Here is a 22,626-nt window from a genome sequence, read left to right as displayed (position 1 = left end):
TCACTTTAAGCATTTTAGAACTATGGTTGAGAAGGAAGTAGGTTTGCAAATTAAGTGTCTAAGATCATATGGAGGGGAAGAATACTTCTCCAATGAGTTTTCACAATTTTCGAAAATGCATGTGGAGGTATACACCTCAGTAGGAATGGGGTTGCAGAAAGGAAAACTAGGCACATTACTAAAGTTGCACATGCATTAATGAGAGTGAGAAGAATATGCCGCATCATTATTGGGCTGAAGTAGTCAATATTGCTATCTATATTATGAACTCCCAATGTTATCGTACATGATGTCACGCCTAAAGAAAAGTTCACAGGTAGAAAACCACATTTGTCACACCTTAAAGTGCTTAGATGTATTGCATATGTGCATATTCAAGATGAGAAACACATAAAGTTGGATCTAAAGTAGAGAAATGTGTATAGTGGGGTACTCATTGAGCAAAAGGGGTACAGATGCTATAACCCTAATACACCTTAGGTTAGGGTAAGCAAGGATGTTGTGTTTGATGAGATGAGTAGTTAATACATGGATGTAAAAGATGTTACCGAGGCTGATGTAAAAGAGAATGTAGTTGTAGAAACTGCAGGAAAGGCCAATAATCACAAGCTTTGAGCGGACCACCAGTGTCCCCTAGTAGTAAGTCTAATGAAAAACCTTGGAGTGAAAGATTGTGGGAGAATGTAAGCTCTCCCAAATCCTTCATGTCAAATTTCATCTTTAGGAGACACTTTACATTCTCAATTTGATCAAAACGCCTGAGGTCATATGGTTATCGCAATGATAGTATGCTTTGGATATGCTATCAAAGTATGGTATGGCTGATTGTAAGCCGATTTCTATGCCATGAGATGTGAATGGCAAAATGAGTGCTAATGCGGGCTATGTGTTGGAGAATCCCACTATGTATAGGAGCTTGATCTACATGACAATCACTAGGCCAGATTTGAACTACACAGTTGGGCTTGAGAGATAATTTATGCAAGTACGGTCGAAAAAATCATTTGGATGGTGTACATCGCACATTGCGCTATGTGAGGGCCACTACTAATTATGGGCTATTTTATGAGGCTAGTGTACCATTGAAGCTATATGGTTACACACGGATGCTGATTGGGTAGGTAGTATCTCAGGACAATAGATCTACTAGTGGATTTGTATTCTCATTTAGGAGTGCTGCTATGACATGGAGCAGCAAGAAGGAGCCCATAGTTACGTTATTAAGTATACTGAGGGAGAGTATAGGGGTGCTGCAGTAGGCAACATATGTGAGGTAGCTTGACTGCGCAACCTACTTTTTGATTTGGGGTTACATATAGCCAAGAAGGTTGTCATATACTACAACAACCTTAGTAGGATACAATTGGCCACCAGGAACCCAATGTTCCATGTGAGGAAAAAACATATCAAGGTCCATTACCACTTCATCAGGGACAAGGTATTGGCAAGAAACTTTGTCTACGTTAGCATAGAGGACTAGGGAGCTGCGAAGCTCTATAGATTTCAGACTATGCTTGGATTTCGTTAGATGGAGTTGAGCTTGAGGGGGAATTACCTGTGATTTTTCTTTTGCTAATTTGAAGAGAAGTTTTTACGCAAGCAGCCTTTTTTAAGCTAGCGTGATCATATCATTTTTATTATGTGGAAATAATTTATGATGTGGAAAAACCTGGTGCAAGATAAAGAACTAGGCTTCGCTAGAAGAAGGTAATTCCCCGATTGAGAGAGAGAGAGAGAGAGAGAGAGAGAGAGAGAGAGAGAGAGAGAGGGAGGGAGGGAGAGAGAGGGAATCTTACCTTTGGTACCTGAAAGATGGCTTCTATGCAGCGAGGTGAGAAGAGATTACCTAGATGGCTTTTGCTAATTCAAAGAGAAGTCTTTATGCGGATTATAGCTTTTTTTTAAATTTTTTCTAGCTTTTCTATTATTTGGATATCATTTATGATGTGGCTACCTACGTAAATATATATTTGAATCTAAAAGACAGTAGTAGGTCATAACTTTTTTCGTGAAGCTCGCGAGTCGCGAATTGTAGGATTCCTCCCTCCAGATTTTGAGGAGTAAAGATATAAGAACCTCTCCTTCTGTTCTTGAAATTATTCCCCTCTTTGAAATAGGAGAAAGATCTTGTTTTACCCTGTTTTGGCCTAGAAAGAGAAAATGTCTAGAGTGAGATAATCCAAAATTTAGATATCTTTGGATATAAAAATCCTCCTAGTGTCTAAAATGCCCTAAAATAGAAGTTCCAAATGAACTTTCCAATGTGTATTAGGAATTAATTGAAAATGTGTATAAGGGACCTTAGCCTAAGGGTCTATATTTTCAAAAAAAAAATGGATTATGGTCCAATTAAGGTTCCACTGGTCCAATTGGATTCATCCAAGTGTTGGGATGAGATAAATCCAGAAGAATAAAAGAAAATACCCAAAAATGAGTAAATGCTCACATAAAATGAAGAGTTGACTGAGTACAAGGTTTATTAGTCAAAAATTATGAGATATTACTAAAAAAATGAGATTTTAGAATAATGATGCATTTTTGACACCTTGGTAAGGAAAGGGAGACTCTTAAGGTAGGCTCCTCTTTCACATGTGTGGAAGGGTTTTTAATTCAAAAACATTGCAATATTTTTATCTCTCGTCTCTTCTAGATCAAACCAAATCAAAAAGCGAGACAAACTGGTCCAAATCTAGTCCACATTGAGTCAAACTAAACCTAGAAAATTCTAGAGCCCAGTTGGACTTGGTTAGTGGCCTCCATCACCTATAAATAGACCCTCAGTCACTTGTAATAAAATATTGGAGCTATACTATGCCATCATTATATTAAAATAATCATATTTTATATTATCCCTTAAATTTTCCTCTCTCTCTTGGGAGCTTGGAGCTCTCTCTCTCTATAACAACTCTTGGAGTTGCTCTTCTCCTCTTGGTGGACCACTTGACTAGTCGAGGGCTTCACTGCTAATAATGGAGAATCAAGCCAAACTTGGAGGTAAAATCAAATTTTATGGTTTTTTCCAATTTATCTCAATGGCTTTCTTCTTCTCAACCCCTCTCAAGCGTGAGAAGCTTTCTAAATAATTGTTTTAATTCAAATCAAGCTTTCTCTTAAAGTCTTTATGCTTAATTAAGAGAAAGTTGTTCTTTAAGCTTATTTGTAATGCTTTCTTTAAGTAAATCTCTCTCTCTAAAAGAATAGCCATCTTTATAGCTAAATCCCTTAAAAAAGGATGCTTCTCAACAATGATAGTCTCTTAATTCAAAGCTAAACTCTAGGCTTGATAAGCTAGAGATTAAGAAAATGGTATTTTTATGATTTTGTGTTAACAAAATAATGGTTATTTCTTTTAGATTATTTATATGCATGTGAATGAATGGATGGATGTAGATGGATGAGAATGAGATGTGATGTAAATGGATGAGAATGAGATGTGAAGTGATAGATGTGCATGTGAATGAATGGATGGATGTGGATAGATGTGAATGTGAATGAATGGAAGGATGTGGATAGATGTGCATGTGAATGAATGGATGTGGATAGATGTGAATGTGAATGAATGGATGGATGTGGATAGATGTGCATGTGAATGAATGGATGAATGTGGATAGATGTGCATGGATGAATGTGGATAGATGTGAATGTGAATAAATGGATGGATGTTGATGAATGTGATGAGATGTAAATAGATGTGATGAGATATGTGGATAGATGTGGATGTGATGTAATGTGGATGGAATGAATGAGATGTGATGTGGATAGATGTGGACGTGATGTAATGTGGATGGAATGAATGTGATGTGATATGGATGGAATAAATGTGATGTAATAAGGATAGGTGTGGATGGAATGTATGTGACGTGATATGGATGCAATGAATGTGATGGATGTGAATGGGTGTGATGGATGTGTATGGATGTAATGGATGTGAATGGGTGTGATGAGATATGAATGGATGTGATAAAATATGACTGGATGTGATGAGATGTGCTGATATCTGAATGGATGCGATGAGATGTGAATGGATGTGAATGTGATGTGATGATATCTGAATGGATGTGAATGTGATGTGATGATATCTGAATGGATGTGAATGTGATGTGAATGGATGTGAATGTGATGTGATGATATCCGAATGGATGTGATGATATTTGAATGGATGTGAATGTGATGTGATGATATCTGAATGGATGTGATGTGATGTGAATATGATATGATGAGATGTAAATGGATGTGAATATGATGTGATGAGACATGAATGGATGAGATGTGATGAGGATAGATGTGGATAGATGTAATATGATGTGATTGGATGTAATATGATATGATAAGATGTGGATAGATGTGATAAGATGTAATATGATGTGATATGATGTGGATAGATGTGATAAGATGTAATATGATGTGATAAGATGTAATATGATGTGATTGGATGTGATTGGATGAGATTGGAATAAGGAATGTGAATTGATGTAGAAGAATGTGGAATAATGAGATGATGTGGAACAATGTGGAAAGATGAGAGTTCGTTACTTAGAAACTGTATTTATGAAACCTCTTTTTAAATGACTGTTTTATGTCAAGAATGCTGGGGAAGCATTTTGACCATCTTGTGAATGAGGTCGTGGTGGAGACCTAAGTGATAAAGTTGCAACAGCTGATGGAGAGCCAATGGAGGACGTCTCGCGTAGCAAGGTTGGCCGAGGTCTTAACCAGCCTCAGTTAGATTTAAATGGTGAGCTTCCGGTACGGTGGATGAGGGACCAAGGAAGCGGCCTATGAGTGAAGCGCTAGGTGACCTGCGAGACGAAAGAAGGAGCCTAGAGGGTGCTGACCATACGGTGCTCGGGGGCTCTGTGCCGAAGATACCCACGCGTGCATCGGGGAAGAAAAATGGAACAAGGTGTTAGAGTTGTTTTCTGAACTCGGGCATGGATCTGGTTAATTGTCCCTGCTTGTCCTCAACAGATGAGTCCATGGCTCTTTTATATGGATCTACTGGTTGATCTTGCTGATCTTTAATGGAGAGTCCATCTGGATTTTCTTATGTGATCATATCGCCGGGTACTATGAGCTAGGAACTATTGAAAAGACCCCTGAGTGAACAAGTGGTGAATGTTCTAGTTGCGAATGATGCCATAGGTACACCGATGAAGGAATGATTGCAAATTGGAACTCAAGCTAGATATTTTGGAGGATCATGATCACTGATACTATGGTTTCATCAAAATATTGTTTTAAAGACAGCTGAATCTGTGAAACACGCAATTTCATATTGGGTGTGTAAGTGGTGTGACTATCTTAAAGTTTACTTGAAGCGCCAGCTAGGGGGCCTGGGAACTCTTTTCCCTGGTACCAGAGGCAAAACATAACCAAATTTCTAAATGGATCCTATCACTACAGTGGTTGGGCGGTTGGCTATAACTCATGGGATTGGATGAGGCTAGGCGGACTGATGGATCCCTAAAATGAGACTCAATTTTGTTATGTTATGATAGATGAAGTAAATCCTGGATAGTCTTTGTTCTATGGAAAAGAATCAACAGATGTGCCTCTTGATGAGGAAAAAAGAGTTGGTCTCTATGATCCAAGTGTGAGTTTCTTCCTTGATCTTACCATGTGACTTACAGGTTCGGTCAGATTAGTTTGGTTAGTTAAAGCTCTTGACTACATTAGAATAAAAATATCCTGGAGGAATCGCCCATGTCTACTGGGGGAGGGAAGTTTTTCTGAGTTCGGTTTTGGAAGAACGGAGGGATTAGTCTCTTGTCCGGATATCCATGGGCAAGGCCCGGAGTGAGACGCTCTGCCCTACGCAAGAAGTGGTACTTCCGCTGCTAGTATCCCAAAATTTGTTGTTGCGGGAAGGGGGCAGGGATCTTTCAGCTGGTGTCAGAGGGAATCGGTTAAAGTTGATCAACCGAGAAGCAAAAAATGTCAAAAATTTATGAAGTACCAATAAAAGATTGTAATTGTGTGATGAAATTCATACAAATTGATATTCAGAATGAAGATTCATAAATTGGAAATCAGGCCTTCAAATGGAAGTACCGCAACTGTATGGAATCCCTGACTTGCTTGAGGCCTAGATATGATAGTATTTACCTTATAGGTCCAAGGACCGTGTGGCTACCCGTATATATCGTGGATATATCTGCAGTTCTTTATTGACAATATATACAAGTAAATCTAAGACCTTGAAGTTATAAGCAAAAATGCTATCCAGATGATGAGTTCGAATGCTGGTTGATATGATTTTTGAGTTATGGTTGAGAATTGATGAATTGATTTGGATTCTCATTGAAAGATGATGATTTCTGAATTCTGGTTGAAAGAAGATAAGTTGAATAAAGCCACAATGAGGATGAATGGGGAGAATCCCAGTGATGATGTTAGTAACTAGAAGACGATTATGAGTTCAACAAATCACGATGAGATTAGTGGATTGTGCTGACAGATTGCTGCTGTTTGACCTTTGACCCAATGGATCTAATTAAGGAATGACAAATTGAGAACTTGCATAGCTGAAATTTCTATGGGGAATGTTCAGATAGAATTTTCGGCCAAATGGACCATTATTATCTTAAGGATATGTTCTAAATCTGTGATAATGAGTTCTATGTGTTCTTCTTGTAGAAGGGATCTTTATCCCAAGATTCTGCGTGGGTTGACCAGACTATAAGGAACCCCATAATCAGTTGGATCTTAAGGTGAAAGAGTTTATCCTCTACTGCTGCGAGATGAGGACATCTCATGTTTTTTAAGTGGGATAGGATGTAAGATTCCTCCCTCTAGCTTTTGAGGTGTAAAGATATAAGAACCTCCCCTTTTTTTCTTGAAATTATTCCCCTCTCTGAAATAGGAGAAAGATCTTGTTTTACCTTGTTTTTGCCTAGAGAGAGAAAACGTCTAGAGAAAGATAATCCAAAATTTAGATACCTTTGGATATAAAAATCCTCCTAGTGTCTAAAATGGATTCCCTTGAAACAGAAGTTCAAAATGAACTTTCCAATATGCATTAGAAATTAATTGAAAATGTGTATAAGGGACCTTAGCCTAAGGGTCTGCATTTTTAGAAATTTTTGGATTATGGTCCAATTAAGGTTCCAATGGGCCAATTGGATTAATCCAAGTGTTGGGATAAGATAAATCTAAAAGAATAAAAGAAAATACCCAAAAATGAGTAAATGCTCACATAAGATGAAGAGTTGACTGAGTACAAGGTTTATTAGTTAAAAATTATGAGATATTACTAAAAAATGAGATATTTTAGAATAATGATGCGTTTTTGACACCTTGGTAAGGAAAGGTGGACTCTTGAGGTAGGCAGCTCTTTCACATGTGTGGAAGGGTTTTTAATTTCAAAAATTTGTGATATTTTTATCTCTCCTCTCTCCTGGATCAAACCAAATCAAAAAGGGAGCCAAACTAGTCCAAATCTTGTCCAAATTGAGTCAAACTGAACCTGAAAAATTCTAGAACCGAGTTGGACTTGGTTAGTGGCCTCCGTCACCTATAAATAGACCCTTAGTCACTTGTAATAAAATATTGGAGCTATACTATGCCAGTATTATATTACAATAATCATATTTTCTATTATCCCTTAAATTTTCCTCTATCTTGGGAGCTTGGAGCTCTCTCTCTCTACAACAACTCTTGGAGTTGGAATTCTCCTCTTGGTGGACCAATTGATTGGTTGGTGGCTTCACTCTGCTAATAGAGAATCAAGTCAAACTTGGAGGTAAAATCAAATTTTATGGTTTTTTCCAATTTATCTCAACAATGACTTTCTTCTTCTCAACCCCTTTCAAGCTTGAGAAGCTTTCTAAATAATTATTTTAATTCAAATCAGGCTTTTCCTTAAAGTCTTAATGTTTAATTAAGAGAAAGTTAATCTTTATGCTTATTTGTAATGCTTTCTTTAAGTAAATCTCTCTTTCTAAAAGAATAGCCATCTTTATGGCTAAATCCCTTGAAAAAGGATGCTTCTCAATGATAGTCTCTTAATTCAAAGCTAAACTCTAGGCTTGATAAGCTAGAGATCAAGAAAATGGTATTTTTATGATTTTGTGTTAACAAAATAATGGTTAAATCCCTTGAAAAAGGATGCCTCTCAATGATAGTCTCTTAATTCAAAGCTAAACTCTAGGCTTGATAAGCTAGAGATTAAGAAAATGGTATTTTTATGATTTTGTGTTAATAAAATAATGGTTATTTCTTTTAGATTATTTATAAGTAGTTAAAAACTACTTTGATTGATTCTAAATGAGAAATAGATTCTCCTATCAATTTGGGAAAAGAAAAATAATGAAATAAGCGCAATCTAGTGGGATGATCAAAATTAAGTTTATGATTATGATTAAAATTATGATTTAAATTCATACTTTGATTTTAAGCATAAAAGAGGAACTACTATCATATTTTCATTACAAGCTTTTATTCTTTAGAAAAATTGAGAGTTATCAGTAATAACAGTTATGGTAAAATTTTTAGAAAATAAAACATATCTTATTTTTATGCATAATGCTAAAAGAGGACTTCCTACCATATTCTAGGATTGGACATCCTATGCAAAAAGAATGATTTTCATCATATTCATGAAAAATAATTTTTTTGTAATTATGCATAATTAATTGATTTTGAGAAAAAATAAATTTTGATAAATTTATTTTTATACAAAAAGAGGAATTCCCATGATATTTGAGATCCAAGTAATTAAATGGTAAAAGAGGAATCAAAGGTAAATTTATTTTTTTATAAAAAGAGGAATTCCCATGATATTTGAGATCCAAGTAATTAAATGGTAAAAGAGGATTTTTTGGTAAATTTATTTTATGCAAAAAGAGAAATTTCCATGATAATTGAGATCCAAGAAATTAAATGGTAAAAGAGGAATTTCTGGCATAATTCAAATTATGAGTATTTATCAAAAGTGAAATTTTGAGCATTATTAATTTTATTGAGAAATATGGGTAGAATTGATTTTTGTAAATCCCATGAATCTTTTACTCAAAAGAAGAATATTGAATATATTTCACTTGAGAAATTTGAGAAAGAATATGAAAATATCCATCGAGAAAACTTGGATAATTCTTATTAAAAAAAAGAGAATCTAGAATCCCTGGAAGGATCGAGGATCCAATGAGTAAACGAAAGTTTAGAATTAGCTCTCATTAATAAAGCTTAAGGAATGTAAATGAATGTGATAAGATGTGAATGTGATGTGAGGACATGTGAGTGGATGTGATGAGATGTGGATGAGATGTGATGCGATGTAAATGGATGTGGATATGAATGTGATAAGATGTGAATGTGATGTGAGGAGATGTGAGTGGATGTGATGAGATGTGGATGAGATGTGATGCAATGTAAATGGATGTGATGAGATGTAATGATATGTTAATGGGTGTGATGTGATGTAAATGGATGAGAATAAGATGTGAATGTGATGTGAGGACATGTGAGTGGATGTGATGAGATGTGGATGAGATGTGATGTGATGTAAATGGATGTGGATATGAATGTGATAAGATGTGAATGTGATGTGAGGAGATGTGAGTGGATGTGATGAGATGTGGATGAGATGTGATGCAATGTAAATGGATGTGGATGTGAATGTGATGAGATGTAATGATATGTTAATGAGTGTGATGTGATGTAAATGGATGAGAATGAGATGTGAAGTGATAGATGTGCATGTGAATGAATGGATGGATGTGGATAGATGTGAATGTGAATGAATGGATGGATGTGGATAGATGTGCATGTGAATGAATGGATGGATGTGGATAGATGTGAATGAAAATGAATGGATGGATGTGTATAGATGTGAATGTGAATGAATGGATGGATGCAGATAGATGTTAATGTGAATGAATGGATGGATGTGGATGTGGATGAATGTGATGAGATGTGAATGGATGTGATGAGATATGGATGGATGTGATGAGATGTGATGAGATATGGATAGATGTGGATGTGATGTAATGTGGATGGAATGAATGAGATGTGAGCGTTATGGTTGCCAATGATGCCATAGGTACACCAATGAAGGAATTATTGCAAATTGAAACTCAAGCTAGATATTTTGGAGGATTATGATCAGTGATACTATGGTTTCATTAAAAGATTGTTTTAAAGATAGCTGAATCTGTTAAACAGGCAATTTCATATTGGGTGTGCAAGTGGTGTGACTATCTTGAAGTTTCCTTGAAGCGCCGGCTAGGGGGCCTAGGAACTCTTTTCCAATGGTACCCGGGGCAAAACATAACCAAATTTCTAAATGGATCCTATCACTACAGTGGTTGGCTAACCCATGGGATTGGATGGGGTTAGGCTGGATTGATGGATCCCTAAAATAAGACTCAATTCTGTTATGTTACGGTACATGAAGTAAATCCCAGATAGTCTTTGTTCTATGGAAAAGAATCAACGGGGCTATGCCTCTTGATGAAGAAAAAAGTATTGGTCTCTATGATCCAAGTGCAAGTTTCTTCCTTGATCTGACCATGTGACTTATGGGTTCGATCGAATCAGTTTGGTTAGTTAAAGCTCTTGACTATATTAGAATAAAAATATCCCGAAGAAATTGCCTATGTCTGCGCTGGACAAGGCAAGTTTTTCCGAGTTGGGTTTTGGAAGAACCGAGGGATTAGTCTCTTGTGTCTGGATATCTGTGGGGGGCGAGGCCCCGAGTGAGAGGCTCTACCCTGCGCAAGAAGTGCTACTTCCACTGCTAGCACCCCAGAACTCGTTGCACGGAGGGGCCAGGGATCTTTCACGAATGGCGATGGATGGATCCATAGATGACCTGGAACGCGCATGATTGGGGGTAATGTATGTCGTGGTGAGGATGTATGGTATGTGGATTCGGTGCTTTGAACCACATGAATTCACATGGTGAGTGGTTCAGAGACATGAAAGATCTGGACTCTCCAAGTTATGTAGAAATGGGCGATGATATAGCCCATACCATTGCTCACGTTGGAAAAGTGCCTCCATGTATGCAAGAGGGGAAAATGAAGTATTTGCAGGATGTACTTCATGTGCCTAACATCACAAAGAATCTTGTATCTATTGGATGAAAAGATGCAGGGGGGAAGAGAGCTTGAGCTCTTGCAAGCACACACACACTCACAAAATCCTAATAGAGAACACACAAGGTGAGAGGCTGAAAATCTTCTTCTTCTTCACTCAACACACAACACACCATATACAAGATAAGAGTACACATAATATGAAAGGTACTCAACCAATACATACAAGGGTTCTCTATAGTGTGAACCCAACTAAATGAGCTGGCGCTATAACTATGCCAGTCTCTAGAATGCTGTCACACGGCCTGTCATCCCACTGGCTGCATATCACCCATGATCTCACCAACCATGCCAGTGGTGTAAGTGTGGGGCCTATCCCCCAGGCGGGTCATCAGTGTCCACAGCCTCACTAGATGAGCTCGATATCTCAACACTCCCCCTCGAGCTCAACTCCTTCTCATGTACACCAAGCGAAGCCCTGAATCTGCGGAGCTTCTCTGTATCCAATGCTTTGGTGAAGATGTCAGCTACCTGATCCTCTGTGCTGACATAAACAAGGTCAAGATCTCCTGCCAAGACCTTCTCTCTGACGAAATGGTAGTGGACCTCTATATGCTTTGTACAAGCATGAAAAACTGGGTTCCTGGCCAACTGTATACTGCTAATGTTGTCACAGAAAATGATAACTTGTCTATCCACTGATAGACCCAAATCTGCAAGTAGCTTTCTCAACCAAGCTCTCACATGCTGCCATAGCAGCTCCTCTGTACTTGGCCTATGTACTGGATAGAGCAACCGTAAGCTGCTTCTTGCTGCTCCAAGTCACAGCAGCACTCCCCAAAGAAAACATGAATCCACTAGTAGATCTCCTATTTGAGATACTACCAGCCCAATCAGCATCTGTGTACCCATGTACACATATCTCTGTCCCAGTCTCATAGAATAGTCCACAATGCAAAGTAGACCTCACATACCTCAGTATGCGTCTCAATGCATCCAAATGCGGTTTTCGTGGAACCTGCATAAACTGACTCACCAACCCAACATCATAGCTCAAATCTGGTCTGGTGATCTTCATATAGATCAAGCACTATGCACCTATACATAGTAGGGTCCTCCAAAATCTCTCCTGAATCTGCACTCAACTTGCCATTCTGATCCAATGGCACTGAGATAGGCTTATAGCCTGTCATATCATACTTGGACAACATATCCAAGCCATACTGTCTCTGCAGTAATCCAATACCATGTGGTGACCTAATCACCTCAATGCCCAAGAAATATCTGAGCTCCCCCAGATCCTTCATCTCAAATTTCTATCTTAGCAAGATCTTTGCATCAAAGATCTCTGCATCATGGTCCCCCGTAATGATCAAGTCATCTACATAGATGACAACAAGCACAACCCCTCTATCACCATGTCTCACATACAGCGAGAAATCTACATTGGCTACATGAAAGCCAATAGTGACAAGATATTCAGAAATCTTGTCAAGCCATGCTCTTGGTGCTTGTTTTAAGCCATACAAGGCTTTCTTCAACCTGTAAACATGCTCCGGGTGACCCACATCCTCATAACCAGGTGGCTGCAACATATACACCTCTTCTTGCAAATCCCCATGCAAGAATGCATTCTTTACATCCATCTGATGTAAAGACCATTGCTTTGACACAGCCACTGCTATCACAACTCTCACAGTTGCCATCTTGGCAACTGGGCTAAAAGTTTCCTCATAATCAATGCCATATATCTGCACATATCCTTTGGCTACCAATCTAGCCTTGTACCTGTTTATGCTTCCGTCACTGTTATGTTTTACTTTGTACACCCACTTGTATCCAATGGCTTTCTTGCCTTCAGGCAATTGCACTAAATCCCAAGTCTCATTTCCATATAGTGCATTCATCTCCTCATCCATAGCTTTCTCCCAATACACATTTCCAACAGCCTCAGCAATGCATGTGGGCTCTACAACCTGCACAACCTTTGCCATATATGCATAGTGATGTGCCACATAACCATCATAGGTAAACCTCTGCACAGGATTCTTCACTCTCCTAGATCTTCGCAGCTTTGCATTCATGGCTTCCATAGCCTTCTTTACACCAGGTGTTCTCATAGCTGGGATCCCAAGCTCCTCATCAAGGCTCATCTAGCCACTAGACTCTCCATCAAAATGAGAATGCCCTGCAGAAATGTCAGGCATACCAAGGGGCTCAACCAATTTCTCTTTTCCTTTATGTGATGTACTAACCACATTTGCAAGACTGGTATTATGACGTAGCCTACCACTCCATGGTCTATCAACAACAGACCCACTAGAAGAGGACTCTCCTGGTCCACTCAAAGAGTGTGATTGTTGACTTGCATTCTGTGCAACCACGCTTACACTCACATCAGCTCCAATAGCTTCTTTTTCATCAGCATACCAGCTGCTCATCTCATCAAAAACAACATCCGTGCTTACCCTCAACTCACGTGTAGCAGGGTTATAACACCTGTATCCCTTTTGCTCAAGGGAATATCCAATAAACACACATTTTTCAGCTTTTGGATCCAGCTTAGTTCTCAGCTCATCTGGCACATGCACATATGCAATGCATCCACAGATGAGACAAATCAGGTTTTCTACCAATAAACCTCTCCTCTGGAGTTACATCATGTATGGCTGCAGTTGGTGTCCTGTTCATGATATAAACTGCTGTAGAAACAGCCTCAGCCCAATAGCTATGCGGCATGTTCTTCTCTTCCATCAATGCTCGCACAATCTCAGCAATGTGCCTATTTTTCTGCTCAGCAACTCCATTTTGCTGCGGAGTGTATCTACATGTGAACTGTCTCCGAATACCATTCTTTTTCAAAAATTCAGAGAACTCATTGGAGAAGTACTCTCCCTCTCCATCTAACCTTAGGCACTTTACATATTTCCCTGTTTGCTTTTCAACCATAACTCTGAATTTCTAAAAGTGAGTGAACACCTCACCCTTCTCCTTCATGAAGTATACCCACACTTTCCTTGTGTGGTCATCAATAAACGTCACATAATACCTGCAGCCTCCCATAGATACGGTCTTCATAGGACCCCATACATCTGAATGCACAACATCTAGTGCATTTCTGCTCACATATCTGTTACGTGGAAATACATGCTTTGTTTGCTTCCCAAATTGGCATGCTTCACATATTCTCTGCATACCTTCCACTTTAAATTTTGGCAGCCCTGTCACAATTCCTTTAGTCTGCATAGACTTCAATCTCTGCACATTCACATGTCCAATCCTTTTATGCCAAATGTCTGTGTCTGCAACAATTCCTGAACCATTTGCAAACATCGCAGCACTCACTTTAGGCATGTTTACATTCAACGTAAACATTCTGCCCACTCTGTTGCCTTTTTCAACCAACTTGCACTTGTCTTTAAAGTCTTCAACATAACAACCATCAGGGTTAAATCGAACTTACAAACCCTGCTCAATCATCTAGCCAACTGAAACCAGATTCTTTGTTATGTTCGGTACATGAAGTACATCTGCAAGGTACTTCACTTTGCCATTCTGCATAGACAATGGCACATCTCCAACATGGGCAATTGGATGAGCAGTGTCATCCCCTGTTTCCGAAAAACTTGGTCTTTCTGGGTTTTTCATCTCCTTGAACCACTCCCCATGACTTGTCATGTGGTTCGAAGCACCTGAATCAACATACCATACATCATCTTTTTGTGCTGCTTCAACATTTTCAGACATGGCATTCATGACATGCTGTATAACAAACAAACTTTCATTATCCTCATTGTTTCTACTCGAGGATGCATAGTTGTTTTGCTGCAATTTTCCATTTTGCATGTCGGCCTGCTTCTTATAACACTCTGCCTGCACATGTCCAGGCTTACCACAATAAAAGCATCCACGTGCATCATTATACTGCCTTTGCCAATTTCCATAGGATGTGTATCATGGCTAAAGGATTTCAGGAAATACATGGCATTCCATTTGTCATTGGTGCAGTAGATTATTGCCTCTCATGTGCACCATGAGGACTACTTTAATCGGAAGGGGTTTCATTCTATAATCTTGGAGATGACCATTGCTTCTAACTGCTTGGTTTGGGATTATGACATTGGTTGGGCAGGTTCTATGCATGATTGGAATGTATTCCAAAGAAGTGATCTAGGACAGATGTGTGAATCAAACAGCTTAGGCAATTATTGTTTACTTGGTGATTATCCTTACCTTGAAAGGTTTTGGATGCTTCCTCCATTTAGAGGAAGTAAACATGGATTATCCCCTAAGCGGTACTTTTGGAACTACATTCAATCTAGTTCACAGATGCCTATGGAGCGGGCTTTTGGAATGCTAAAAGCTTGCTTTCGTATTTTATTGAAGAGATGTGACATGCTAGCAGAATGTGCCGAAGGTGGTTAGCACTTGTTTGATCCTTCATAACATGTGCATTGTGCATGGAGATTCATTTGATGAGGATTGGGTTTGAGAGGCACAAGCGGAGGTGGAGAGAGCAAACAATGAACACCTCCCCAACTGCCCATGCTTGTGTTTATTAAAAAGGTGGACTCAACCAGAATGCAGCAAGAAATGTATGATTGACGCATGTGATGAAGCAATGGCTAGACACGCCACATCTCTCAGAAGCAACGGTGTTTGCTTTTTGTTTGTCTTGGATGAAGCTCGAACCCTTCTGCAGCCTCCTGAAGCTGACATGGGAGGGGAGTTCCAAGGAGAACTTCCATTTATCCTTTTCAGGAGAGCATCCGCAGATTTGCCCACAATGGGGCGATCATTTGTGCTTTTTATTGACACCACATCAAGGGAGTCAAATTTCACGCCTGCATCCAGGTATGATCCTAGTCTCAGAGTTCTTTCGGGTTGTGTGTAACGTACCTACACCAAAAATTTCCATATTTGATCGTCCAGGTATGATCCCAGTCTCAAAGTTGCTCGAGGTCTGAGGAATCTCTTCGCACCTTTTTCAAGACTTCCAACATTTGATCTCATCTCTGCATCCACGTCCTCCATGAGCTTAGACACCATCGCTTCCCCACAAATTTGGTTCAGACAGGGCAGGCCACTTTGGGCTGCCAAAAAGTTTTCCAAACAAGAGTGGGTGAGCGAGATTCTGCACTTAGCACAGACCAAGCTTCTTGGGGGTGTTCTGATAAATTCAGAAGAAGGTCATAACCTATTACGGTCCCCGCACATGTCATTGGTGCTTTTGGGCCGTCGCATAGGAGTGGACGTCTGTCCTCAATCTTCAGCTGCGCAGGATCTTGTAGCTTCGCACATGAGTGCATGCTTGCATGTTTCGGCATTGAGGGAATATGTGCTCTGCACTTCTCTGCCTGAGCCTGCCTTAAATGAAGCAGCTGCAATTGCGTTAAGGAGAAACAGAGAGTTGATGCAGCAGCAACTACGTCAATTGAATTCGTTGTTGCTGAATGGCATTGCATCTGCTGGGGAAAGGGGAGAGCTGGTTGCAAGGTTTTTGCTGATCCATGCCATGGACAGTCTGCAGCAAGAAGATTCTCCTACCAAACCTGTGTTCTTGGAAATTTTTTTGAAGGCTTTTGTACCTAATTTTAAGGAATTCCCACCTGAATTAGACCATAGGATGTGTATCATGGCTAAAGGATTTCAGGAAATACATGGCATTCCATTTGTCATTGGTGCAGTAGATTATTGCCTCTCATGTGCACCATGAGGACTACTTTAATCGGAAGGGGTTTCATTCTATAATCTTGGAGATGACCATTGCTTCTAACTGCTTGGTTTGGGATTATGACATTGGTTGGGCAGGTTCTATGCATGATTGGAATGTATTCCAAAGAAGTGATCTAGGACAGATGTGTGAATCAAACAGCTTAGGCAATTATTGTTTACTTGGTGATTGTCCTTACCTTGAAAGGTTTTGGATGCTTCCTCCATTTAGAGGAAGTAAACATGGATTATCCCCTAAGCGGTACTTTTGGAACTACATTCAATCTAGTTCACAGATGCCTATGGAGCGGGCTTTTGGAATGCTAAAAGCTTGCTTTCGTATTTTATTGAAGAGATGTGACATGCTAGCAGAATGTGCCGAAGGTGGTTAGCACTTGTTTGATCCTTCATAACATGTGCATTGTGCATGGAGATTCATTTGATGAGGATTGGGTTTGAGAGGCACAAGCGGAGGTGGAGAGAGCAAACAATGATGCATTGGCTTTGGATCCAATCATTCAAAATCGGTTGCAGCAGGTGGGTCTTGTTGAGGTTACAGTTTTGGTGCAGACCGAGACCTCATCGGTTGTGCAGAGGGCACAATCATCAGAAACATCGCCTGATTCATCCCAGGTTGGGGGCGCACAAAGGAGAGACAATCTTGCTAGAGTTATGTTTAAAGAGAGAGAGAGAGAGAGAGAGGACAAATGTGAGAATTGTATTTGGTGATCTCATGACTCGGTTGATGAGTGACAATAGTGAGTAGGAGATGCAATAGTGCTTGGATGTTATGACTTTGGACACAATGTTGGTATTTTGTTTATCTCTAAGACATCATATTTTGTAAGCTTTATAAAATATCTCCCAAACATTAGGCGGATTATTTTATTAGCATGTTTATTTGGTTTTTAAATCTCATATGCCTACTGATTCTCATTCTTTTTTGTAGATGGGAGGAGGGGAGAGGGTAAGATAAATCTAGTTCATCCCCTCCCCTCCTCTCGAAGAGAGCAGGGTGTAGCCACAATAACTGTGGTGGTGGGGTTCGAGTCCCCAACTCTCTAGGCATGCGGAGATGCACGTTGCGTAAAGGGCGGCATGTAAAGGGGACGCCCATACATAGGCAGTCACCTTTTTAATAAACACAAGCATGGGCAGTTGGGGAGGTGGACTCAACCAGAATGCAGCAAGAAATGTATGATTGACGCATGTGATGAAGCAATGGCTAGACACGCCACATCTCTCAGAAGCAACGGTGTTTGCTTTTTGTTTGTCTTGGATGAAGCTCGAACCCTTCTGCAGCCTCCTGAAGCTGACATGGGAGGGGAGTTCTAAGGAGAACTTCCATTTATCCTTTTCAGGAGAGCATCCGCAGATTTGCCCACAATGGGGCGATCATTTGTGCTTTTTATTGACACCACATCAAGGGAGTCAAATTTCACGCCTGCATCCAGGTATGATCCTAGTCTCAGAGTTCTTTCGGGTTGTGTGTAACGTACCTACACCAAAAATTTCCATATTTGATCGTCCAGGTATGATCCCAGTTTCAAAGTTGCTCGAGGTCTGAGGAATCTCTTCGCACCTTTTTCAAGACTTCCAACATTTGATCTCATCTCTGCATCCACGTCCTCCATGAGCTTAGACACCATCGCTTCCCCACAAATTTGGTTCAGACAGGGCAGGCCACTTTGGGCTGCCAAAAAGTTTTCCAAACAAGAGTGGGTGAGCGAGATTCTGCACTTAGCACAGACCAAGCTTCTTGGGGGTGTTCTGATAAATTCAGAAGAAGGTCATAACCTATTACGGTCCCCGCACATGTCATTGGTGCTTTTGGGCCGTCGCATAGGAGTGGACGTCTGTCCTCAATCTTCAGCTGCGCAGGATCTTGTAGCTTCGCACATGAGTGCATGCTTGCATGTTTCGGCATCGAGGGAATATGTGCTCTGCACTTCTCTGCCTGAGCCTGCCTTAAATGAAGCAGCTGCAATTGCTTTAAGGAGAAACAGAGAGTTGATGCAGCAGCAACTACGTCAATTGAATTCGTTGTTGCTGAATGGCATTGCATCTGCTGGGGAAAGGGGAGAGCTGGTTGCAAGGTTTTTGCTGATCCATGCCATGGACAGTCTGCAGCAAGAAGATTCTCCTACCAAACCTGTGTTCTTGGAAATTTTTTTGAAGGCTTTTGTACCTAATTTTAAGGAATTCCCACCTGAATTAGAGCATTTGAACAAAGCAAAAGTCGTCTTCAATGCATTTCATCGCTTCTTTGGAAAGCCTTCAGTCCGAGATGCAAGAAGATTTTTAAAGAAAGGTGCTGCAATGATTTGTCCGATGCAAGAGGCATTCGATCTGTACATTCTATATGTAATGCCTGATGATAAAGGAGAGTATAATGTTGACAATGATAATTGTATTGGATGCCTGGGAGTGCAAGTCAAAAATTGGAAGAATGTCCATGGGATTTCTGCAACTGTGGATCACCTGCGTGCTTATCAGAGGAAAATAGCTGTAGCAGGTGCAGATGAGGTCCTGCCGGCTGTGTTGATGGTGCTACATCTGGGAGTAGATAGTACAACACAAAACGAAGAAGATGAAAAAAGGAAAAGAAAAAAAGGAAAGAAAGCACATGATGAAGGTGGGGGTGAAAGCAAATCTCCAATGATGAAGGAGGTTTTTGTTTTAGAGGGCCTCGACATGGTTTCCGTCCCGGAGGATTTACATGAGATCGTACAAGTCCTACTTTGTCAATTGCCGGATCCCATTACCATCATGCATGCAGAAAAGGAAGCAGAAAAAAGGAATCCAGCATATAGGCAAATGGTGACAGACAAAGACACAGTGAGAGAAACAAAAGCACTGCAAAGCATATTATCTGCTGTTTATCCAGAGGTCAAGGTTGACAAGCCAGGGCCATCTTCAAAGGTTGAGATTAGAGCATATGGCATTGTGTTGGACAACCCTCTCGGGATTACCCCTCCTGTGGCGTTGTACGGCAGGGATGGGGGCTTAATGAATCCCCCCTTCCCTCCGAGAGTGAGTGGAAGGAAGCGCCGCCAGGGTGAGTGACAAGCCAGGGCCATCTTCAAAGGTTAAGATTAGAGGATGTGGCATTGTGTTGGACAAGAGCGGAAAGAAGCGCCGCCACTACATTTTTGGAATGTTGTTAGACGAATGTTGGCATTTTACAATATGCTAATGTATCTGTGTGAAATTTACAGTTGTAGCATGTGTGTTTGGTTTACGCTTGTATATTGACATGTCTTTGCATCTCATTTGGGGGGTGAGAGAGGGACTATCCAGTTTGTAAATTTATGAATCTGACATACAGGACCCAGAAATGTGCAGAGCATGGGAAAGTAGAGCTTAAGCATAGAGCATATTTTGAGAAGTTTGTCAAAGCTGTGCATGCATCAAACTATTCTCCATGGTTGGTTAGCTGCTTTTGATCTGGCCATTGATAAGAGTTGTGGAGCGTAGATGGAGATGCTACTCACCTGCAGGGTACAGTTTGGCAGACATGCTCGAAAAGTGCATTGCTACAGAAAACTTAGATGGTTTTTGCGTGTCTGATCCTTCAATTTGATAATCAGGTATCTTACTTGCATTGATGAGGAGTGCTGGAAATGGGTGCAACATAATATAGTGGAGTTCAAGCCATTAGACCTACCCAAGGAGCTCATAATAGAATGGTAGTGGTAAAATGATGAGCTCATGCTAGTAGGCCTACCCTAAGGAGTTCATGATAGAACATTTTTTTGGGAATCATTCCTAGTTATACTCCACATAGTGTATTCCCACATCAGTTTTGTGTGCTCTGAGCAATTTGTACACCTATGTGACTCCTCTAAGGCAAGGGACTTATGATGGGGAGATAGAATTGCTGAACACCATGAGTTATCTCCTTGAATATACTAACCATCAACACGTATTGTTCAATGATAGTAGAATGTGAGTATAACCAAAGACGTCGGCATTGATAAATTGCATGTTCACTTGGGTTTAGAAAGCTGGCTCTTAAAAAAGGAGGTCGACGCTAAGTTGTGAGTTCTATTTTAAGAGAGTCATGTGATGTAGCTACTTTGATTTTGGAGGTTAAGCAACAATGTACCTAATCTTGATATAGCTATTATGATCTTGGAGGTCAAATGTGTCATTACTCACAACATTCAAGGAAGCATTTGCAACCAGGAAAAGAAAATAGGACAACCCCCCCAACATTACACAAAGTACTAACGCTAACATTTTCACACCGTTATAGGGTCCATGAGCTAGAAGTTTCACTTAAATTACAACTGTAAGTGAAATAGATAGTTTTGATTCTTGAATGTGTGCCTTCGGTACTTGCATGCCATCAAATTGTAGCATTGGCTTGGTTTAGAGGGGTAAAAGTATGAGCATTTGAAGTCAAGACCTATGGAACCCATGAGTCAGTCTACAAGTCTTACCCTGGATTTATGTCATGCTTCAATGCACTCTAAGTCACTATATCAGTGTGTGATGACCTAGCTTCAAGCAAAGCAATGATATCTCATAATCTTGGCTATGTGCACCATAGAATATCTTAAGAACAACATCTAAGCTATTCATAAAATTTATACTTGCACTGAGATCCGTGCCATGGTTAGAGAAGATTATTTGACAAGCTTTTCCCATGGAATTTTCCAAATTTAGAGTTTTTGTGCTTTTTCTAGTTCTATATAAGAGCAAGACTCTTCGTTGTTAAAAGTTTGCCTGAGATAATAAAAAAGTTTTCTTTGTCTTGCATCCTCAATTTATGCTATATTTGGTATCAAAGTGTGAGCTTTTTCTATTTTCATTGGATGCTTTCTAATTATCCTTAGGTACTAAGATAAACTGAGAGAGAGAGAGAGAGAGAGAGAGAGAGAGAGAGAATGAAGAGGCCAAAAATCAAGATTTGAACTTGGGTCAGCAGGTTGAAAGCCCAGTAGACTAGTCTTCTTTTTTGTGAGCTTTGGACGTCTCTGTGACTTTTGAATAAGAACTCAAAGGTTTGTTTGGGGTTTCTTGTATATTTGAAGGCTTGCTATGAAGATTTTGAAAGTCATAGAGCATATAGATAAAGCATTGTAGGAAGAGAATATGACATTTTTCTAAGAAATTCCAAGGTATCTATGCCTTGAACCAAGAAAAAGAGCATGTATATGCATCCTCGACAAATGAGATTTTGATCACACTAGATTTTTTTTTTCTTTGCATCATTCAACCACATTGAAGGAGGGAAGCAACCAGCCAAAGAGAACATTGCTTGAGAACAAACTGTAGAGAGTAAAGAGAAGACATTGTAAATGTAGAAAAATGAAGGCTTAAGACTTTTTCCAGCCGTACTAACAACTGACTGCATAACGATAAGGGTTGTTGCAAAGAAAATTGGCTGCTGTCCTAAGCTTTCCTGGGAAATGTGGCAAACTAGGTGTCTTCATGCAGCTTATCAGATGAAACGAATGGTGGAAGTTACACACTTACACACTTACACAAGTCAACAACTCCTCTTCTACAAACAAAACATGTGGAGTGCCACTAGTAAAAGCATGTATACACCTAGATGAATCCAAGAACATGCCTGAATTCACCTTATAAGAAAGTGCAAGTTATAAACTCATGGTAGTGATCCACAAGACTATATAACCATTAGCAGCTCCATTATGCATAGTATGGACTAGAGACTATGACATCCTCAATATCATCATCAGTGCTGCCCAATAGTGGGTGTAGAACTTGGTATCAATATATGCTCCCATACACACACACCCCGCGTGTGCACGTGCGCGCGCGCGTGCACACACACACACACACACACACACACACAAGAGCATACATTCATGTGAAGGTATGTGTGTTGAGTTTCTATCAGAGCTTT

At 39.9% G+C, this 22,626-nt stretch overlaps 2 protein-coding genes across 2 annotated transcripts; both read left to right on the top strand.

The window, feature by feature from the left end:
- Window positions 1-15,610: 15,610 nt before the first annotated feature.
- Window positions 15,611-16,752, top strand: LOC147617352 (uncharacterized). The gene is made up of 2 exons (XM_086776465.1): window positions 15,611-15,890; window positions 15,969-16,752. The coding sequence occupies exons 1-2, from the start codon at window positions 15,634-15,636 to the stop codon at window positions 16,750-16,752; spliced, it is 1,041 nt and encodes a 346-aa protein (XP_086632591.1). The 5' UTR covers window positions 15,611-15,633.
- A 1,367-nt stretch (window positions 16,753-18,119) lies between these two features.
- Window positions 18,120-19,971, top strand: LOC147617351 (uncharacterized). Its single transcript, XM_086776997.1, has 2 exons — window positions 18,120-18,202; window positions 18,281-19,971. Exons 1-2 carry the CDS (start codon window positions 18,135-18,137, stop codon window positions 19,812-19,814), a joined length of 1,602 nt encoding a protein of 533 aa, XP_086633123.1. The 5' UTR covers window positions 18,120-18,134; the 3' UTR covers window positions 19,815-19,971.
- Window positions 19,972-22,626: the final 2,655 nt, after the last annotated feature.

This window comes from Cibotium barometz, chromosome 37, assembly GCF_041138505.1.
Source record: "Cibotium barometz isolate CiBa-2024 chromosome 37, ASM4113850v1, whole genome shotgun sequence".
Classification (NCBI taxonomy): Eukaryota; Viridiplantae; Streptophyta; class Polypodiopsida; order Cyatheales; family Cibotiaceae; genus Cibotium; species Cibotium barometz.
This window is presented reverse-complemented; position numbering and strand designations above follow the sequence as displayed.

Bases quoted from the DNA above. Each gene is read 5' to 3' on its own strand.
- LOC147617352 (XM_086776465.1), top strand. From the start codon at position 15,634: ATGATTGACGCATGTGATGAAGCAATGGCTAGACACGCCACATCTCTC. The intron at 15,891-15,968 runs GTATGATCCTAG...TTGATCGTCCAG, and splicing joins AATTTCACGCCTGCATCCAG to GTATGATCCCAGTCTCAAAG.
- LOC147617351 (XM_086776997.1), top strand. From the start codon at position 18,135: ATGGGGCGATCATTTGTGCTTTTTATTGACACCACATCAAGGGAGTCA. The intron at 18,203-18,280 runs GTATGATCCTAG...TTGATCGTCCAG, and splicing joins AATTTCACGCCTGCATCCAG to GTATGATCCCAGTTTCAAAG.